This window comes from Psittacula echo (genome assembly GCF_963264785.1).
Source record: "Psittacula echo genome assembly, chromosome: 6".
Taxonomy (NCBI): domain Eukaryota; kingdom Metazoa; phylum Chordata; class Aves; order Psittaciformes; family Psittacidae; genus Psittacula; species Psittacula echo.
In genome coordinates this window covers 15880593-15902116 of record NC_137743.1, presented here as the reverse complement: position 1 = coordinate 15902116, position 21524 = coordinate 15880593, and the positions used below count along the sequence as shown (strand labels likewise).

General features: G+C 55.3%; 1 protein-coding gene across 1 annotated transcript in view; it reads left to right on the top strand.

The window, feature by feature from the left end:
* SLIT1 (slit guidance ligand 1) overlaps window positions 1–21524 on the top strand; it is a gene marked incomplete at its 5' end in the record, with an annotated part of 62292 nt that overhangs the window by 11780 nt on the left and 28988 nt on the right. Inside the window, 3 exons of the mRNA XM_080621774.1 lie at window positions 316–387; window positions 699–770; window positions 1373–1444. Of these exons, the coding sequence (XP_080477900.1) occupies window positions 316–387; window positions 699–770; window positions 1373–1444 (216 nt within the window). The remainder of the gene's footprint in view (window positions 1–315; window positions 388–698; window positions 771–1372; window positions 1445–21524) is intronic.

Below are 21524 nucleotides of genomic sequence, written 5' to 3'. Positions count from 1 at the left end.
AGGCATTGAGCACATGGGGACAGGGAGATGGGGGCGCTGGGCAGCCCCTGCCTCTTGCTGCTTTGTGGTCCATGAAAGATGCCGGCTGACACACTTCTGGCCAGCTAGACTTCTGTGTGCCCAGTAAGAATGAGGGTCCTCTCTGGAGGTAGGAGCCAGCCCTGACATCCTGGTGAGGGGCACAGAAATGCAGCAGTTGCTGCTGTTGTTTGTCCCTGTCTGCTCTTTCTGCAGGAGAGGCTCTTACTGGGGAGCCCCAGTGCCTGGACACCTCCTGAGCTCTTGCTTGCTGATCTCTGCCTCTTCTCTCCACAGGGAGCTCAATGGCAACAACATCACACGGATCAACAAGAACGACTTTGCCGGTCTGAAGCAGCTCCGCGTCCTGTGAGTTCCTAGCAAGGGGATGTCTGCTGTGACCCTGACAGGGACCGTGCTCAGCTTGTGGCCTCTCCTGGGAATGGTAGAGATGATACTGAGCCCTTTGCTGGGCATTTGCTAGCAGGGCTGGAAGACATTTGCACTGGGCTGAGCATGGTGGGCTCAGACATGAGGGAGTGGGGAGAGAGGGGCTGGGTTGTGTTGAGGAGATGGTGGGAGCGAGGCAGCCCTGCGTGGAGAGGAGCACTGGGGACACTGCCAGTGAGATGGAGGTGCTGAGATCTGCCTTCTGGAAAGCTGACCCCTTCTCTCCACAGGCAGCTGATGGAAAACCAGATCAGCACGGTGGAGCGTGGGGCATTCGATGACATGAAGGAGCTGGAGCGGCTGTGAGTGCAGGGCATGGAGGCGGGTTGGTAAGGGGCCGCCAGGCTTAGTTGCAGACAGCATCCTTTCCTTAAGCCATAAAGTATCCGTGCTGCCTGACTTCAAACAGCTCCTCTGCTGCATAACAGTGGTATTTTAGTGTGGGAAGCAAACCCATTTCTGTGGATCTTAAAAGTCCTTTCTGATGTTTTTGAGGTGAGGGGCAGGTTAAACACAAATCACTCTCACTGTTACCAGCTGTGTCCTGTGCGTTACTGAGGGAGCCGTAAGTTCCAATCCAGTACTCAGTAAAACAGCTCAGCAGTTAAAAAACCCTGAGCAAATGTGAGGAGCTGAGTGACCAGCAGGTTAACAGCGCAGTTAAGCAGCAATCAGCAGTTAACAGCTTGGAGTCCTGTCTGCATGTAATTACAACATTGTGAGGAAGTCTATTAATGCCCCATTGATTGCCCCAGTGCTGTGAGCAGGACAGGGGTGTCCTTGCCAGGTGGGATGCTCTGCTGTAATAGTCCCTCTGGCTGAGCCAAAGGCCCCAGCTGTGCCCGGAGCTGCTGGCTGGGCTGCCTTGCCCCCAGAACCCTGACCCCTTCCTCCTTCCCCACAGACGGCTGAACCGCAACCAGCTGCACACCCTGCCTGAGCTCCTCTTCCAGAACAACCAGGCGCTGTCACGGCTGTGAGTACCCCTGTGCTGGTGGGGCTCCCCTGCGGGCTCGCTTAGGGGGCTGCTGTGGGGTTTGGAGGGGCACTGACATCCCTGCTTCTGGGGGTTATGCTGGTGGTTACTGGCATTTTGTCCCAGTGAGCGCCTGGTGTGTGGCAGGGGAATGCATCCTGTTTCTGAGCAACATGCAGCATGGTAGGGCATTGGCTTTGCCTAGCGGAAGACCTGAGATGAGTGCTGTTACAGGCTATGTTAAACATCTTTGCAGTGTGTAGAGATGTGGAAGATGGTGGTGGCAGTTTGGGCTGGGGCTGGCATCACCAAGCTGGGCTGTGCCTGCACAGTGCCAGTTGCAGAGGTGCTGCGAGCCCTGCAGCCTCCTCTCTGCGTGCAGATCACAGGCTCTGGAGCGGGGTGCCCTTACACCCTAGATTGGGTTTTCATGAAGGGAGGGTGAAGGAGGATGTTCCCAAGGGATCGCATACTGCCCAAAAGCCTCTGCAGGGCACAGAGGGCCCAAAAGCCCTGCTCAAGAGCTGCCTTTCTGCTGGTGTCTGGGCCAGCCTGGAAGGAGGGGGAAGCCCTGCCCAAGGCTGATCCAGCCTCTCATCTCTGTTACTCCCTCCCTACCTGTCCCCATTGCTGCCTGTCCCTCTGCACCCATAAAAACACACCCAGAGACTGTCTTTTGCTGTGCAAGCAGCAGCTTTGCAGACCCTTCTGCTCCTCCTCCCTCCATGAAGCAGCAGGCTGTCTGGGGAGGGCTGCGAGGGTTTTGATAAATACTCTTTTCCATGTTGGCTTTCCCTTTCCTGGGGCTCCTTCACGTGGGCATCGGTGCCATCGGCAGTGCCAGCATTGTTCAAACTGCAGGAGCTCCTCTTAACAAAGCATCTACTGGCTCTCTGCTATGTCAGGCACTATGCATGTTGGGAGGGAGGCCATAAGTAAGAAAGGTGCATTTAAATGGCTGAGAGAACTGGGGTTGTTTAGTCTGAAGAAGAGAAGGGTCATGGGGGACCTTATCACTCTCTACAATTACCTAAAAGGAAGTTGTAGTGAGGTGGGGTTGGTCTCTTCTGCCACGTAACAAGTGATAGGACAAGAGGTAACGGGGCTCAAGCTGCACCAGGGGAGGTTAGGTTGGATGTTAGGAACAATTTCTTCACCAAAAGGGTGGTCAGGCACTGGAACAGGCTGCTCAGGGAAGTAGTGGTATCACTGTTCCTGGAAGTGTTCAAAAATCATGTACACGAGGCCCTCAGTGACATGGTTTAGTGGTAGACTTGGCAGTGCTGGGATAATGGTTGGACTTGATGCTCTTAAAGGTCTTTTCCAACCTAATTGATTCTGTGATTGTATGAAATTGGGGCTGGATACTCCTCATTGCTCTGAGAAGATGCTTGCACCCTGTGGCTGATTCACAGTGCATAAGAGCAGGGCAGCTGTGGCTGAGACATGAGCTCTCCGCTTACAGCATCTTGTATCTCCATGTCTCAGCTGTGAGATGAGGATGCCAGATCCCTGCTGGGGCTGGGTACGAGTGGGTGAAATAACTGAATGGGCTGAGACATTGCCAGGACAGGCATGGCCATGCTGGGGCCAGGCAGCCCTGCCTGCACCTGCAGGCTGCGGCTGAGCTCTTTTGCTCAGCAGCAGTTCTGTTTAATTCCAGCAGTGCCAAGGAGTCGGTCCTGGCATCCGGCTGGAGGTGGTGTAATGAAGGGTTAAAACACTGTGGGTTTGCCAGCATGGGATGTGTGAAACGGTGGACCTATGCCAGAGATGGGCCTAGGTAATGGCAGCTGATAGCGCAGGCGTTCAATTAATTATCAACCGGCATTTGTTGAGCTCAGCTGTGCTGTATCGTGGCGCCAGCAAGAGCCCATCCTCCAGTGCCCGCTGCATAACAAAAACATGGTGGGGAGAATAATTTCACAAACATTAATGTTTCCCTTTCAATCTTCTCTAGATTTGAATACCAGGCTCTTTCTAAAGCAAACCCCATGTTTCACTGGGGAGATGGAGCAGGGCAGCCCCCCAGGTGGGCTGTGTGGTGTGCCCCTCCACGGGCTGTGAAAAGGTGTACAGGGCACCATAAGTATCACTGTGGGTGAGGAGGGGTGTGCAAGATACTCCTTGTAGCCACCCCATGTTCAGGTGTGTTTCAGCCTCTTGCCTGTTGTTTTGCTGTTTCTTCCCACATTGTGGTGGTTGGTTTGAACCTATTCCCTCCTGCCCTGCCTTGAAGCTGTTTTCTGCCCATCTCTGCCATAGCAAACTCCACTTGGACACGAGCACCTGGGTTTTTTCTTGTGCAGTGTGGGGCTGTGTCTGTGGTGCCATGTAGTGGGAGCTTTGATGGGCACGCAGAGTAGAGGGTCCCTGCAATAAGCCTTGGGAAGCTGTGGGACTGGGGACACACTGAGACACTCACCCTCCTTCTCTGCAGCACATTACCCACATGGTACCTGTGTTATTGAGGGCAGAGTCGGGTGCTGCATTTATCCGCTGGAGGACTTGCAGCCCCCTCTCCTCACAGCTGCGTGTTGCTGAGGTGTTTGAGGATGGTTTGGGGGGACAAGGGGGCAGGGGGTGCCCAGGGCAGAGTTTGTCTAGACACACTGTCACACTGGCTTAGCAGGAAGGTGGGATCTGGGCTGGTGCTAGTTCGGATAGTGTAGGAGGTCATAAGGACACTCTTAAATTGCTGCAAACCTGGCTCAGGCTACAGTGATATGAGTCAGTGGGGAGTAGGTTTAAGCTAAGTTGAAATCAGCTTGCCTTGAACTGAAACCAGAGCCTCTCCACCAGGCTTTGCACTTATTTAACTGCTGAAATGGATCTGGGGTGGCCCCATTGCTTGGCGCCCCTTCCCTGCCCCAGAGGCAGGCTGCGACCTGTGCTGGTCAGGAAGAGTGCTCTTAGCAGCACCGTGCTCTCCAGACCATTTCCAGCAAGCAGTGCCTGTGCAAGCTTCTCCTTGCCCTGCCTGCTGTGGCCATCCACAGCATGCTCCTCTTGCTCCCCGGGTATCTGCTAGGTCCTCATCCTCACACCTTGGTACTGCGAGGTCTCAAATCAACAGAAACTGGTTGAACAAGCCATGCTGAGATCTGTGTAGCTGGGAAATGAGGCTGGCAGATGGGTGGCATCTGAAGGAGAAAGCCAGGGGTGGGTGCAGGAACCAGTGGGGGTTGCTTAAATGGGTACCTGGGTGCTGGCCTCTTCTAGCCTTAATCTTGATGCATCTTTAGCAACACATCAGTAGTATGACAGCAGGTTAAGGCAGGTCTGTTGAATGTAGGGTAAGGGATACCAATAGAGCTGTTTTCCATTGTACCTTGAGCCTTATGGAAATACCTTGGAAGCACCAGACCTTGGGCTTGGGTAGGGATGGAGAGCTTTTTGTCCACCTCCAGGGTCTGCGTGTCAAAGCCTAATCCACAGTGGTGCTGATTTGTGGTCTCCCAGCCCGGCTGCAATTAGTTACTCGGATCTCGGCTATAAAGAGCATTTGTGCATCGGGATAATGGAAAGGGTTGGCGTTAAACCTGATCCATCAGGGCTTAAATAAACTGGGAAACGGCAGGAAAGGGCCAATGGAAAGCAAACCTCAAATGAGGGCATGGGGGAGGTGAGACGCCTTGAGAGGAATGTTTTCCCCTTGGTATTTGAGAATATTGACCTGACGCCTGGCCGGAGACCATCTTGGGCTGAGGTAGCGGTGTTGGGGGGGTGTGCCAGTGCCTCAGCAATGAGGCAGAGGGACTCTCCACATGGTCTCCCTTATTTATATCCACGGATAACTCATTAAGCGGCCCCAGTGGCTGGAAATGGTGCTGATCTGAGGTTTCACTGCAGAGCGCCTGACCCCAGTGACCCCATCTCAAAATGGGTTTAATTAAACTGTCAGCACTGGACAGAAGAACAAAGCACCATGGGCCTGGGGGGGCCTGGGTCCACCAGCAGCTCGCTGGGGAAGAGCACATCTCCTGTGAGGTGGAGAGCTGGTACAAAATGGACCTTTCCTTCATTGAGAATTACCCAGGCAAGAAGGTGACCTCTGCTATTGCACTGCCCAGCACTGGTCCCTGGTGCCCAGCAGCCTTGTGCATCTCGGCTCTGCACAGGGTTCCCTGAGCAGCCCTGCAACACGCTGGGAGCCAAGCGGGTGCTGGCAGACCTTGCTTCAGCATCTCTCCCAAGCCGGCAGGAGTTGTCTTTTCCCTTGGGAGCAGGGCATCCAAAGCTTGGAGTTTCTCTCTGCTCCCTTGGGAGGGACAGGGAAGGATGGGAGAGGACTTTTGTAGCCCTGTCTCACTTCTCTCCCTCAAAAACCTCCCCCTGAAGCTGTTTCTAAGCCCTTTTGTTTTTTCTTTTGGGTGTCCTGGGTGGGGGATGCAAGGAGGAGAGAGGGGGCTGAGGTGGCCATGGCAGCAGGGTGAGAACAGAAATGCTGCGGGCGCATCGTCGGGGAGGCAAAGACGTGGGCTTTGGAAATGTGCTAAAGGCAGCCAGGATGACTATAAATAAATGGTTTTCTCCAAGGGAAGCCGAGCTGGCGTGAGGGGAGAGAGGAGTTGTGGGTGCTCGGCTGCAGGGAGCTCTGGGGAGATGTTCCCACAGGGGAGCAACGATCCTGGCTGGATGTATCCTCCCAGGAGCAGCCACACAGGTTTTCCTCATTGCTGCAGCTGCTCCGTGCTCGGTGGAGTGGGAAGCTGAGAGAGGATGAGCAGAGAGTGGGGAAAAAAGGTCTTGTCTCCAGAAAGAGGAAGATTTAGGACATAGGCCATGGTCTGTTGGTTCCTGTCGGACCCATGCCAGCAAAAATTGTGGAGGAGACAGTTCTGCACCCGAGCTGGCAGCCAGGCCCAGGGGGAAGGGCTGGCAGTGCTGCTCTCCAGTCTGTAAGGGCAGGGGTTCCCTGGAAACAGCATTAACATCTCAATCAGGACCGGTGCCTTTCTGAGCCCAGGACATGTGAAATGCTGTAGGAGCTGGGGGATTGTTGTGCTCCTGTGAGGCGGCTGGAGTCTGCAGAGGGGTAGTGATGCTCTACACTTCCTTTGTCTGATAGCTGAGACAGAGACCAGGCGCTGATACAGGTGTCCCCCTGGACCAGGGGTATTTAATGATCTGGTGATGAGGGAGTTCAGAGCTGAGCTGCAGAGAGCACTGCAGCTGCCTGGGCAGGGAAGGTTGTGTTATGGCGAGCTCTGGGGCTGGTTCCTCTCACCATCCCTGCATCTGGCTAAACAGAGCCCTAATTGCCTTTGGAAAAGCAGGCAGAGGAAAATGGAGCGCTGCTAAATAACTTCAGAAAATGCAAATGACATCCTTCAAGAAGGAGCAGGCCACAACCACGCAGGAGGAAGCTGTGAGCTGAGTAGTAGCAAAACAGGGTGACAAGTGAAAAAGGAGCTGTCAGAGAAAGGAATAACAAAACAGGCCCTGCTTGGATGGGGCTGGCTGTGTGTGGGAGGTGTTACTTGCGAGACTGTACCAGTGACCGTTCCTCTTGGCACTGCACTGGGAAAAGCCCCAGATAGGAAAGGGAGAGATGCAGAAAAGTCAGGACAAAACCTGTGTGCTCGGTGGTGGTGGGGTATAGCAGTGGAGCAGCCCATGTCCCGCTGGTGGGTGGCTGTGCTGGTGCCAGCTGGGGAGGTGTGGGTGCGGGGGGATGCTGCAGGGGGAAGCTGCCAGCAGGGGGGATGCTGCGCAGGGATGCGGGTACTGCAGCTCTGCTTCCCTCCCATCAGGGTGACTTGCCTGCCTGAGCCCTGGTTTTGATCAGCAGGGGGTTTTGGTGCCTGCCTGTGTGTTGGCTCCCTGGGAATGCTGCCGCAGTGGTGGGCTGGCTCTGGCTGCGTGCCGGCTCTCCTGTGCCAGACACCCACCCTGTCCTCCCACGGCAATAGCTCCTGTTGGGGCTTTGGCTGAAGTTTGCTACCTCCAGTGAGGTTCTGCAGCCAGTGCCTGCAGCCACTGCGTGGGAAGGGACCTGCAGGCATCGCGTTGTGTTTTCATCTTTCTGTGCTGGAGCAGGGTCACTCCAGCTCCCCAGGCGTGCGGCCCTTTGCTCTCTGCACAGATGTGTATGTGCTGGTGGCCCTACGCAGACCTCCATGGTCCAAGAGTTGGAGCAGAGAGCAGCTCCTCCAGAAGCAAACTTCCCTGCTTCCACTTCCCCAGCATCCCATGTTTCTATCCCAGCTGCCCCCTTTGGCAGCGTCCCCCTCCCCTTGCTGGGCAAGGGCCAAGTGTCCCTGCTGTCACCGTGCCCACATTTTGGCCGTTGTCCCCTTGACTCCGGGTGCTGTACCCCCTTGCGCTCCCCAACAAAGCCCCTTCTGTTGGGGACAGAGCAGGGCTGGGGGGGCCTGGCTGGGACATTTCCCCCCGAATACCAATCAGGAGGGGGAGCATGGTAGCTGAGCGGGGGACCCATGGGGTCTGCATGCTGCACGACACCCCCCACCAGCCAGGGGGATGGGGATGGGGAAGAGAGGCCTCGCCACAGCCCCCAGGAACAAAGAGTCAGTGTGGCTCGTGACAGCTCTAAGGAAACGCAGGGAAACAAATGTGCCACTAATAGGTGGGGAGGTTACCTAGGAAAAGATGCTGCCAGGCAGGCGGGCAGCCGGCCCCCCTCCCAGCAGGCTGGCAGGCGTCAAGGGGCTGGGGCTGGCACCCCCCGACTCAGGGGGGACATAGGGAGCTGCAATGGGGCCAAGGCAAGGCAGGTTTGCATGCCCATGTCTGCGGGGACAGCATCCTTAAGATCACAGCAAGGACATCTCTGGGGTTTTGTGTGGCGTGTCCCTGCTGGGAAGCAGCACGGCCGTGCAGGGAGCTGCTGGCTGACTGTGTGCTCTCCCCCTTCTTCCTCTATCTCTAATATGCCGCAGATCTCAGCTTTCTTTGGGGGGCCCAGGAAGACTCCATGGGGGATCCTGATTGCAGCCAAACCTCAAAGCCTCACGAATTAAACACTTAAGATCTTTTTATATTTAAGTGCTTCCAGAAGCTTTCGGGGACCTGACTCGCATTCTCTGGAGGCACAGGAGTGCCAGGGCGAGGGGTTGCTGCCATGCCACAACCTGCTGCTGAGCAGCCCCGCTTTTGCTTCCCATCAGCCTGGGCCCCCTCCCACGGGGCTGATGAAGCAGATCCTGCACGGGGGTGCCCCAGCCCCTAGCTCCGTTCTGTGCCATTGTCCCTCCGGTGAGCTGCCAGGAGCAGGCATTGCCAGCCGGCTGCCTGGAGATAATCTGTCCCCTCCCTCCATGCACCCTGTTGTGCTCCTGACCCGCGGCTGGCTCTGGCTTTCTGGGTGTTGAGCTGCATCCAAGGTTTCCGTGGCAAAGAGTGGGGTCGATCCCCACTCCCAGGGTTCCCTCCTTGCACCACTGGGTGCATCCTCGGTCTTGGGCTGAGTGCAGGCTTGGATTTGTCTTTTGTAACGTTATTAAAGCAAAGGGGTCTGGGTCTGTACTGAGGTGCAGCTCCCAGCCCCCTGCACCCTCTGGCAAAATGTCCCCCTCCATGTGGCATCGTGCGGAGCTTCCCTGCCCAGCTCCCAAGTGATCCCTGCCACACTGGCAAATGGGAATCTACAACCCACAGGAAAGAGTGATGGAAAATCATGTTGTCCTAATGCTGGGCAGCAGTGCTAATTACACAGCTATTAAAGCACAGAGGAATTACTTATTCTCACCCCACCTCAAAGCTCATTGCCTGCATTGTGCCACATTCACCCCTTGGTTACCTCTGGTCCCCTGAAAGAGTTAAAAAAGCACTCAGAGAAGCGGATCCCTTTGTCCTTATATTTTGGGAGCAGAATAAAGGCATTTCCTCCCTCCTGTTTTCACAGCTCAGATAGCAGAATGGTTCAAAGTAATATTAAAGAATAGTGAGCAGAATTAGCCTTTGTTAATTTGACTTTCAGGATGTGAAAGACAGAAGTCTTAGGCCGTGGTTTTAGGGTGAGTTATTACTTGGTACGCCTGCATGTAAATCCCATAGACGTGTTAATGTACACAGCCAGGTAATTAACCTGTGTGTTCTGGCTGATTCTCCTGCGGGTGGATGCTGGACCCCATCTTCCATGCTGCTGAGACTGCCATGAAAACAAGCGGTAAGCAGTTTCCAGCACTGCTTCCAACAGCTGCCTGCAAGGGTATCTGTCCATGTCTGCACTCTGCTGCTCCAGAGGGGCCTGTGGTGCTGTCAGCATCGGTGCTGGACCATGCAGCCTGCAGCCCAATGCCAGCAGCTCTGCTTGGTGGGCACCGGCATTTTGCCCAAGCAGGCTGCCTGGGGCAGTGGGATGCTTTACCCACTGCAGATCATTTTTCCCTGTGCTAAAATGCTGTAAAGACCAAACGTGTGAGTGTGAGTGGGGAAGATGCCACTTCTCACACCTGGGGGGTTTCCTGGTGTGGCAGGGCTTGTAGGCATTGCCAAGGGGAAGCTGTCCCCTGCCCACAGTGATAGGCTGGGAGCATCCTGCTTTGAAGAGCCCATTTCCCCATGTGTGCCAATCGGTGTCTGTGTGAAAGAAAACCTGGACAGCAGCGTGCAGGGTTTGGGGAGGTGGGAATTCATTTCCCAGATTCTCATCTGTGTTAAATTAATTATCATCTCAGCTTATCCTCACTTAACCAGTGAGACACAGACGTCTGCGGTTGAGACCCCCACTGTCCTGCAGAGCTAAGCAGCATACGGATTAGGGGGTCTTACCAGCTGCCCCTCCTGGCCCCTCCATGGTTGTTGCACCCCCTTTTGCTCCCAGAGGCTTTGATCACTATTTGTGTCTGTATTTCCCTTCAGGACAGGAAAAACTGGATTAATTTTTACTGCTCCCAAGGGAGCTGTTGGTAATCGAAGACATCTTGCTGTCTTGTTTTCTGTAAACCAGGAGGCAGGAAAAGACAGGGATGGGTTAAAATGGTTTCCTTGCCTCCCTCTTCTCCCTGTCTGGTCCTCACTGCCCCTCTGATGGGAGATGGCGTTTAGGGCAGAGCTGCTTGGAGAGAAAATCACTCAGACTTTTTCCAGGCCCTAGGGCTGGAAGGGAGAGGTTTCTCTGGGAAGTGCAGGTGGGAAGAATTTGACCGTCCTCTTGCATGTCTGGGAAACAGTAATTTTGGGATCCTATGAGGAGGAGAGTATTAAACATGGAAAGCACAGGAACAGCACCCCAAAGTGCCTATCACCCCAGAGCTGAGAAGTCCTCCATCCCCAGACCCTCCTCCCATAGCAAAACTATGGACCCAGGAGTCCTATTCCTGTATCCCTCCGAATTTCCCATCCCCATATAGCACTCAAAGCAGCTTTTGTCTGTCTCCAAGCCCCACAGGTGGGTGGGCTGTTCATCCCTCTCTCTTACCCCTGGGCTGGGATGCTTTTTTCCCAGGGGCCAGTTAGCCCATCACTATGCGACGCAGGCTTGTGGGTCGCCTTGGCAACAGGGGCCTGGGGATGCAGGTTGGGGGTTGATCCCATAGTGGGACCCTTATTGGATGTTTGCTCAGGGGCCAGTGATGCTGTTTGCCGTGGATCAGCACGTACCCAGCAAAACGCGCCGCTGCACGTTTTGCTGGGTACGTGCTGGTCCACGGCAAACACAGTGGAGATGCAGGATCAGTGTCCATGCATGGTACCTCCATCATGATTACATCCCAGGGATGCTCCACTGCAGCTTCTCTCCACTGCACAGCCACACTATTACTGCCCAGCAAGTACCCCCAGTTCTATTAACTACTAATCATAGGGATGAAGTGTAGCGGGGCTGGGAATCTGTGCTTGTGGGGTGAACAGGAGCAAGCAAGCAGGGGGGCTGGCTGCATTCCCGGGACTCGGCAGCATTTCCAGCTCTTGCTGTCTGACCATAGGCATTTCCACCTCCCAGTGTTGCCATCCCACTCTGGCTCGCTTGTTCTCTTCCCTATGGGCACAGCGTGTTGCTCATTCCTGCATCCTACGATTTCACAGCATCCCCGCAGCCGGGTGCTAATGAGATTAGACCCAAGCTTTAAGATGTCTCTCTCTATCCTTTGCCATCCAATTACACAGCCCGCATGGTATCTGATTGCCTGCAAGAGGGGAGGACTGGGGCTGGCTGGGATGGGAGAATGCAGCTGGTCTTTCTGGGTATCAGCCCTGCCGTGCCGTGCGGTTTTCTTTCTTTTCTTTTCTTTCTTCGTTCCTTTTCTCTCTTTTTTTTACTCCCCCCTTGGCTTTGAGCTGCTTCGTTTGGCTTTTTCATCGCTTCTCGACGTGGTGGCTGGGCAGAATTTGTTTAAATTAACTGCTTGAATGGCAGCGTTTGTGTGTGTTGGTGGGGGGGAGCTCAGACAGCACCAGAATGGATGAGAGGGGATTAAAGGTGCCTAATGGGTTCCAGATGGGCATCCCAGACTGGGAAACACCCCCACAACCCCAGCTCAAGCTGGGGGCCACTGACAAGGAGCTCAGGGCAGGGAATCAGGATGCTGCCATGGGCAGCTCCCTTGTCTACTGCAGCAGAGCGGCTGCTCCTGCCACAGGAGGCACCTTCCCTGGCTGGCCTGGAGCTCTGGGGTGCAACAAGCTCCGCTGTCCCCACTGTGGGCTCTGGGGACAACCACTGTGTGTGAGTCCAGCTTTTGGAGGTGCCTCAGCTGCATCATTAGCTGACATTGCAGACACAGCCTGCCACAGCAGCGCCACTGGAGCAGCAGTTTCTCCTCAGCAGTCTTGGTTGCAGTGTGAGGATTAAAGACATGGTGATAGCCCTCCCTGGCTCTCCAAAGGCTGTGCCCCCATCGATGGCCAGATTTCTCCTCCAGACCTGCTGTATGGTACCAGAGCTGCATGTTTGCAGCCTGTCCTGTGGCAGTGCCCAGCTTGGAAGTGTGTCAGCCCCAGGCGAGATGAAGCGTGCAGGAGTGAAGGGCTGCTGGGGAGTGGTGTTGCTGTCAGGGACCACAGGGTCATTGCTTTTGAGTTTTATTGGTGGCAGAGAGCAGGAGAGGGAATGAGCTGCGAGCTGGCCGGCTGTGGGGAATATCACCCATGCTGTATAGGATGGTTCATCATTTCACAGGGGATTTACACTTCTTAAGGGAGTGGGCTGCGGAAAAGCCCATCAGGTTTAATGTGAGTGAGCATCGAGTAGTACGTTTTGCTACTAAAGCTTGAAAAGCCCTGTTCCCAGTGGGAACAAACCCGCTTGGCCTGCAATGGCTTTTTTCGAAGGCAGCGGTTTGCTCCAGCATGTCTGGCTTCATCCAAGCAGATGGCCAAGCTGCAGGATGAGGACAGACCGGGACAGGAGACCCACGGCAGTGCTCCCAGTCCAGGGCACTCCAGGCAGGATGGCAGGGGTGTGTGTGTGGTGGTTGGGAAGTGCTGGCCAGCCTTCCTCACTCGCTGACCCTTGGCTGACGCTGCCAGCCCCCCCGGCCCATCTTTGGCCTCGCATCCCCCTGCCCCAGCTCTCGTTTCCTTCCACAAATATTGAGAAAATAAACAAAGCAGCTGCAAGGGGATGTCCCCGCGCCCCTCTGCACACAGCCACCTCCCCGGGGAGCCGCGCAGGTGCTGACCCCGCATTCCTCAGCCCGAGGGTTAACTGGAGAGAAAGTAAATATTGGCTTCTCTGGGGGCTGCCCCAGCCTGTGGCCAGGGATGCCTCTTGCCTGAGGAAAGGGGCTCGTGGGGCAGGCAGGTCTCCATCCCTGGCAGGGGTTGTTGCGCAAGTCTGGCTCTTCACCCTGGTAGCACAAAGTCCCCACCATGGTCTGAGCCTGCTCCTTGGGGCCAGAGGTGCCCTTGCATGGCAGGGACAGGTGAAGCCATGTGGGTGACAAGCTGGAGGATCAGCCTGTGCCAGGCAGTGGCTGTGGTGGGCTGGGGGCATGGAGGTGTGCTGCCAAGGCTCCCCCTCTACCTGTCGCTGCATCTATACCCGGGGTGCATTTCTGTGCCTTGAGGAAACGAGGGCATGTGGCTGGAAAGGACTTGTGGTCACTGCACCCATGTACAGTGCAGCGCCAATGGCAAGAGCTGCCACCTCCTGCTGCCACTGCCTGCCCCTCTCAGCTGGGCTCCTCACTGTGTATGTGGTTTTGTGGCACAGGAGCTGCTCCATGAAATGTGGGACCCATGTTGATGCAGGAGCCTTTTCGGGCATCCTGCTACCTGGGGCAGAATCTGACCTCAGCGGGGTCCAGGAAAACGCATCCTCCGTCTCCCCCATCCTTCTTCAACTCCCTTCATCCTGGTCTTGTCTCTTAGCAACTGCCCCCAGGCAGGACCTGGGCTCTGGAGGGAGGGATGTGACACTTTCTATGCATCAGTCACTTTGCCACCTCTGGAGTGACACAAGGCTGTTAACCCCCGTGGCACTGGTTGGGCTCAGGCTCAGTGAGCGATGGCAGAGCATCCCTGCGACGCCTCCGCTCGGGTAGCAGCCGGCTGCTCTGCCTCCAGCTTGACACCGATCCGCACTACAACAACGATCTGGGCTGCAATCAGGGAGGAATTAAAGGATAATTAATGCCAATCCACATGGAAAATTGCTCTCGTCAAACAAACCTGATATCATTTTTTTTGATGAGCTGACAAATTGGGTTGATAAGTAGCGACTGCGCTGACATGATATACCGAGACTTCTGCAAGTCATTTTACTCTTGCCTGGAGGATATTGCCATGAAAGCATTAATATTCTGCAAAAATCAGTGTATCATTTCTGTCAGTGTGCTTCATTGGTAGACTTCCCGGGGGAATTGGCAGCAGTCGCCTTTCTGGCAGGGTGCACTGGGGGTCTGATGATGGTGAACTGTTGCTCACCACCTCTGCAGAGCTGCGGTGGTCTTGAGATCTTTGGTGGCAATACTTTTTGCCAACCATCCCATGAGTCCTCTGGGCTCTCGTTGCCTCCTCCTTCTGCCCCATGCCAGCCAAGGGTGTGTGGTGTGCTGGGCAACGAAGGTGATGTAGCCAGGAAAGAAACTACCTGCACCATCACAGAGCTCGGTCTGGGAGGAAACATGAACTGATTGGTGAAAGGGGCAGGGCTGGTGCTGCTGGCAGGATGGCGGTCCAGCAGGATGCTCCTCCTGGAACACCTGTGCTGGAAAACATCCTCGTGCAAGGTCGTGCAGCTGGGGAAAATTAATGTAGGTCACAGCTACAAGATGGGGAGCAGTGTCTGGGGATGCAGTTACACTGAAAAAGACTTAGCAGCCGTCGTGGCAGCCTGCTTGGGGATGTGGGCTTCCGGCACTGCAGTTGGGGAGTGATGGATGAGCAGAGCAGCTCTGGGCCTGGGGGAAGGGTTGCTCTTTTGGGGGGCAGGGGGGAAGCCTCCACTGAGCATCGCTTCTGCTTTGGGGCCCATGGTTTAGGGAGATGCTGGGAAATTAAAAAGTGCTCAGAGAGGAAGTGCGGGATAATTGGAGGTCTGGAAAACCTGCCTCCCAGTGAAAAGAATTAAAAAGCTCGGCCTATTTAGTATTTGCAAGAGGAAGTTAGGAGGGGGTTGTGTCCCCATCTCTGCACACCTGTGTGGGGAGAAGCCTGATTGCAGGCACCTCATTAATTTTGTAAAAAAAGAAGAAAAAGAGAAGCAGCAGAAAATCGCTCAGTAGCTGGAGGCTGAGACCAGAGAAATTCAGACTAGAATGAAATTTGGCTTTTTCTCCACAAAGAGCAATTAACCATTGAACACTCAGATGGGAAAAGGTGAACTGGATGTCCTTTACAGCTGCAGAGGGGACCATACTTCCTTCCCCAATGGTGAAAATGGGAAGGGACAGGGATGGAGAGGAATGCCGGGGAGAACTGTCTCTGGGCTGGGTGTGCAGAGGTGTCCCGGTGATAAAGTGTATTCTTCTAGGTGATGGATGGCACCTCATCTGCTGTCCCTCTCTGAGCACTGGGGACATCAATCCAGCTCCTCTATCCCAGGCCAAGACCTGAATTGCTCACGAAGCTGAGCATCCCTGCTCTGCAAGGCTGGCTGAGCAAAAGCTCTTCTCCATCCGGGATGATGCAAGGTGATGCCTGAGCAGGCATGTCTGCTGGTGGGGACGGGGCTGCTGGGGACGTGGGGGGCTCACAGGATGCCCCTGCTGCTCTCAGCCAGGCTGGGGGAGATGGAGATCTGCTGGCGCCGGTCTTCCCACGCTCTCCCATGGGGAATGCTCAGCCATGGCCTTCCCGACCCCTGTGCTGCAGTCATGTCTGAGCATCTTTAGTGGAGCTATATTTTACTGGTGCAGTAAAAGGGGAAGACAGCTTTGCTTTAATTTTATAAGCTACAGAGTACCTTGCCTAGTTAGGGACTGGCTGAGGTTTGCAAGGCTTCTGGCTTGGAGTTCATTGGGCAAATAGTGGTGGGGGTTGAAGATGCTGTCTTTCCCCTGTGCTGCTCCCTTGCCCATCACAATTGCTCTTCCCCTAGTGCCCCCATCTTTCAAGGCCAGGCAGGATTTGCTCCTCCCCTGTTCCCATCCTTTGCTGGGAGATGCCAGCAGTGACCATAACAGCAAGGCCAAAAGGAAGCGCTCCTTGGCTGTCCAGCCACAGGGTTTTCCTGGCTGCCGGTCCCCTGATATCATGCCTGGGACAGTGAGAAGGCAAAAGCTGGCTGTAGCTGGGGATGTGGCTCTGAGCAGGTCCCACCCTGGCTGCACATTTGGGTTCAACTCCTGCAGAGCGGCAGGATGCTGTGGGGAGCCACTGGTGTCCCTTAAACAGGGCAGAGTGTGCAGATGCCCGTGTTCCCTTGCAGCCTGCCGACCCCTGATCCCTGGGTTGTAGGAATGTCTTTACAAGCTCTGGGAATCATTGTGCTCCTGTCCTTGCAGCCTGCCGCTGCCGGGCCTGCGTTTTGTGCTTGTGCTTCTTGTTTTTCTCCAGCCTCTTTCACAAAGACACCTATTCTCCCCCTGTGCCCCGGGGATTTACACAGAAAGCTCACCCTCAACACGGCAAAAGAAAGGCGCGGGCGGCAGGGAGAGGAAGCTCACACAAAATGCGGTGTGTGGTTCTTTGTGTCCCCTTTGTAATTTCTATGCACAATGAACTGCCTCGGCCACCCACCAGCCCTGGGGTACCCCCAGGTGCCCCATCCTCCCTGCCCCACCATGTGGCAGCAGGCAGAGCTGGGGATGCTCCTCACTGGGCAGCCAAGAGCGCAACCTTTGTGCTTGGGAAAGGGGAAATTTGGGCAGGATGGAGATCGCCATGTTCCAGTGGCAGCAAAAAGCCCCCTCGCAGAGCACTGAGGGGGTCCCTACGGCTGAGCCCTTCCATCAGCCCCACTCTGACGGCTTTTAACATGCTAATGACCCTCTCAAGAGCAGGAGCAGCTCTGTGTAAAACCCATGTTCAGGCCTCGGTCATGGACATTTGCTCGGAGACAGAGTGTTAAATATTTATCCTCCCCGCCTCCCCCCCCCAGCTCCGCAGGCATTAACAATAGCGATCCCAACCAGCCCCTTCCCCCTCACCGGGAACATGTGGCTCCCGGACCATGACAGCGAACGTTATCGTTTGTACCTGTGAATTATTGATAAGGTATAAGATAGTTCTTGCAGTGAAAAAATAATGAGGGGGAGAGGCTGTTTGCAGCCTGGTGGAGTGGGTGCTGCTGCTAACCCTCTTCTCCGGGGGCAATATGGGCTGTGGGACCCCATTCCTGCTGGGCCCCATCCACCATCTGACCATGCTGGCCCTTAGCAGCATGCGGCCAGCACCATGCTGCCTTGGTGCATGTGGCTCTGGCCTCAGCATGGATCTGGCTGGTACCTGCCTTCCCAGGAGAGGTGGGCAGCTGCCCTCCCTCTCCAGCCCCATGCTGCGGCAGCCACCCCTGCACTGGGGGATGCTCGCTCGGGCAGCTGCCTGCGGGTCATGGAGGTGACAGGCATGTCCCATCCCTGTGGGTCAGCTGCCCACCCTGTGCTGCCTTGGTGGGAAAGGGGCAGGTATGGCTCAGCCCTGCAGACGCTGTGGCTCCAGTGAGCAGATGGGGTTTTGCCTGGAAAGCCTCTCAGCTGGGAGGGCTGGGGGCTCAGGAGGTCTCCAGGGGCTGGAGGAGGGAGAGTGCTCCTCAATCCTTGGGTTTATGGCCACTGATGCGCACTGTCCCAGTGCCTTAATCTGTCCCTGGAAAAAGGGGGATGAGGCCGTGGAGTGCCTGGAAAGCAGGTGGCGGTCCTGGAATGGTATCTGTTCTCTGGCTTAGAGCTGTCTTTTGGCTGGGAGCTGAACTCAGTGCATCCATCCCCTGAGCTATGCAGGTGAGAGCCTGTTTTGGAGATCCCCTTGGTCTCTGGTGGGTCTTGCTCTAGCAAGGTTCTTGAGTCTAACCTTCTGCCTGCAGTGGGATGATCACACACACTAGCCAGGCCAGCCATGATCTGGTCAAGCCAAGCCTTGAAATCCTCTGAGGACAGAGGATAGATTTAGCTTAGACATTAGAAAGAAGTTCTTCCCTGTGAGGATGCTGAGGTGCTGGCACAGGGTGCCCAGAGAAGCTGTGGCTGCCCCATCCTTGTCAGTGTTAAAGGCCAGGTTGGATGGGGCTTTGAGCAACCTGGTCTGGTGGAAGGTGTCCCTGCCCATGACAGGGGAGTTGGAACTAGATGGTCTCTAAGATCCCTTGCAGCCCAGATCAGGCTATGATTCTATGGCATACAGGAGGGTGCAGATGGCTCAGGGAGATCTTCTCGCTGGTGGCATGGGCAGTCCGATTAAAATCAGGGTACTTCCTTAAAGCCAGCTCAAAGCCTGGCTTTGATGTACTTAGACTCTCAATCCCGCTGTTCCCCGCTGCTAATGCAGGAAGAGCATTAGTAGGAGAGCCAGGGCATCAGTGTGCAGAGCTTGGCCTGATCTGGGGCTACACATCGGTGTCCCTGGGCTGGGTGATGGGGCACCAGGGCACTGAACCCAGCCCAGGGACAGTGAGGGCCTGGGGGGAGCATGGCAGGGATGAGGCACCCTCCTCCCTTGCACAGAGCCCTTGCTGCACTCCACAGCACCAGCCCTGCCCAAAAAGGGGCTGCCCAGACCTGCCATGCCCCAACATCAGGTGTTGCTTTCCCAGGCTGTGTCTGAATGCAGTGTCCTGGACTCCAGGGATGCAGGACATGCTGTTATTTCTGACAATGCAGAAATGCCTGGGAGGCACAACAGCCCCTGCCCATCACTTGCTGCAGGCTGGGCCATGGCAGGGAGCCACCTGAGCAACACTGCTTCCTGCATCCTGCCCTATTAGTGGCTCCCTATGGAGCCCAGAGGGGCTGTGTGTCCCCCTCTGCTGCTCCCCAGGGTGGTGCGTTTCGAAGTATGCTGGTGTAGGGGTGGGTGAGAAAGGATACTGCTGGGGCAAAGGCTTGAAAGTGAGAATTGAGTGATTAAGAGAGCCCCTGGTCTGCGGGTGCTCCAGCATCAGCCAGCGTTATTCTGAAGTACAAGCTACAGCATGGGAGCCGTAGTGAGGAAGGGGCTGCATACAGCTCCTTGCTCCTGGGGCAGTGGAGCATCCCTGAGCTGGTGATTGATCCCTCATCTCCCTGCTCACCCTCCCGCTTCCTGACTTGTCTGCAGTTGTGCAGCAAATACAGAGCAGACCACTTGGATGTCAACTTTGAAGTGTGAATTTCAAACACTCCTTCTATCCTCATCCCCTCTGCTGTGTCTGACAGGAGGCACAGGCAGTGGCAGGAGCACCAGGCACATGAGACAGCCCCGTTCAAAGCCTGGTTCTCACTTGCAAGCTGAGTTAAGTTTGTAGGCAATTACCCAGTGGTGTTCCCTGCCTTCACTCCCAGCCTTTTCCCCTGCAAACTGCCTGCTCTCTGGCTTTGTTTTTAGGAGAAGAGCCTGGCACCAGAGCAGATACAGCGGCATCAGGCTGGGCTCAGGCCTGCAGGTTACAGTGGGGATGCTGCAGCCCTCCCGTGCCCCATCCTGTGGTCCCCATGTGCTGAATTGGCTCACACAGAGCCTGTGTTGAGGATCAAGGCACAGAAGCTTTCTGTGCAGGGGCAAAGCAGGGCAGCAGTGCTTTGGCCTCCTTCAGAGCTGACACATGAGGATAAGGCCAAACCCAAGCCCTTTTCTTTCCAGCTACCTTGTGGTCAGAGGGGTGCAATGGGGAGGGCTCATCCCATGCTGGATCCCAGGGTGTTGTGGGATGCTCATGTGCTCAGCTGGGGCTGCCTGTGTGCAGGGGGAATGTGGCCCCTTCCCCGTGTGAGGCAGAGGTAAGACTGTGTGTGAACTCGACTTCACAAGACATCAAATGCGCTGCAGTTGGATGGAAATTGGCTCTCAAAGCTCCTTTCTTCTGGCACCGAGCAGCTCCCCGCTCCCGCTCCCCCCTTGGCGGGTGGATGGGCTGATGATAGGAGGAAGCGCCTGCTCTCCTCCAAGCCATGATGCCTGGGATCTCATCTCCAGGCTCGCTGACAATTTGCATTAATGTTTACTTAACTAACCAGGAGCCCTCTTACATCCCACCCGCCTCGGCGGGGGAAGTTGCACAGCTTGTGGGGGCAGCAGGACCATCAGAGGCATTTCTGGGCTGCCTCCTTTGTGCTCCAGCAATCTCCAGCCCTCAAAAACAAATCCTTGTTGCCAGAAGAATGGGCCCTTCTCCCAGCTCTCTCAAAAAGATGTCCCAGATTCCTGCCCAGCCAGGGCCCTGCCTTGTTCCTGGGCAGGATTTCAGTGGGCGAGTGGGCTAATTTGCAGCATTTTACATATGTAATATGTTGACAGGAATGCTTTTAAATCCCTATGATATTTAATTAGGAGGCAGCTTTTGGTGTATTAGGCAGGAATGGGGCTCTCTAATTAGTTATTGGTGATTTCATAGCCATGAAGGTAATTAAGTTAAGTAAAAGCTGGAGGCAAGCTCCCATGCATGCATCTGCCCCATGTTGGAGCTGCTCTGGGATGCAGCAGGGTCAATACCAGTTGTCTGGCCTCAGAGCAGTGTGTACCCATCCCGGGCTGCTGTGAGAGACACCCATTCCCCACGGCAGGGACCATGCCCAACCTGCAGCCCTGGCTGAAGCAGGACATCTCCCACCATGGTCAGGAGATGTTCTCCAGCCGCCTCCCTTGGGGCTGACATGTTCTTGAGCCTGTGATGTGTTTGTCTTCCAAACCTGGTATTTTTAAACTCAAACTGGAGCTGGGATTTGGCAAAATATGAATCATTCAAGAGATATAAGAGTGGGCAGGGTCCTGGGCAGACTGGGGTGTATTTATAGCCCACAAGTGTTGGAATTTGACTGTTTCTGAGGGAAAAAAAGAGGTTTTCAGATCTGGCCATGCTGAGAGCCCTGCTACCAGCTCTGCAGGACCTTAAAGATACAGGTTTATGGCAGCATGGAAAGGAGGACAAGGGCCAGGCTGTGCTACACAGACCCTGCTCACCTCTCCCATTGCAGGGGACCATGCTCGGGGCCCATCCCCTGCCCTGTGCCTACACTGTTTGCTCAAGGGCACTGACATGGGCACATGCATTCGTCTGGGGGTTGTGACAGCAGCTGTGGCTTGGGGGTAGCAATTACTGGAGCTGGCCATGGCAGGGCACTCCGTGCGGTGATCATTGCTACCCTTGGGGGTAGCAATACCAGCAGTATGGGTGGCTCTGGGAGCACCAGCACCCAAAGTTGCTCCCGTACCCTGGCCATGCTGCCATGTTCCTGCACCAATGCCAGTGACCAACGGCACATATCCCTCTCCAGGCTGCCCTGTGTTCTGCTGCATCCCATGATGGGGTTCCATCCCCAGTGGGAGATGGGGCTCATAGGCCACCCACCTCCCTCCGAGAGGGCTGATATCTGCCTGGCTATGCTGGCGTGGGTCTCTCCCCCTTTGTGGGGCTTGCAGCCAGAACCCCACTGTTTGGGAGATTTCATCCCCCCTTTAATCTTGGCAGTTGGAAGCCAGGGAGCCGATAATGATGCAGGAGTGTAAATGTCAGCAGGAAACCAGCTTCAATCAGAACTGTTAAAAATAAACCCGCCAGGCCTGCTCTGGCAGGGGCAATCAGCCTCCACGGCTCCTC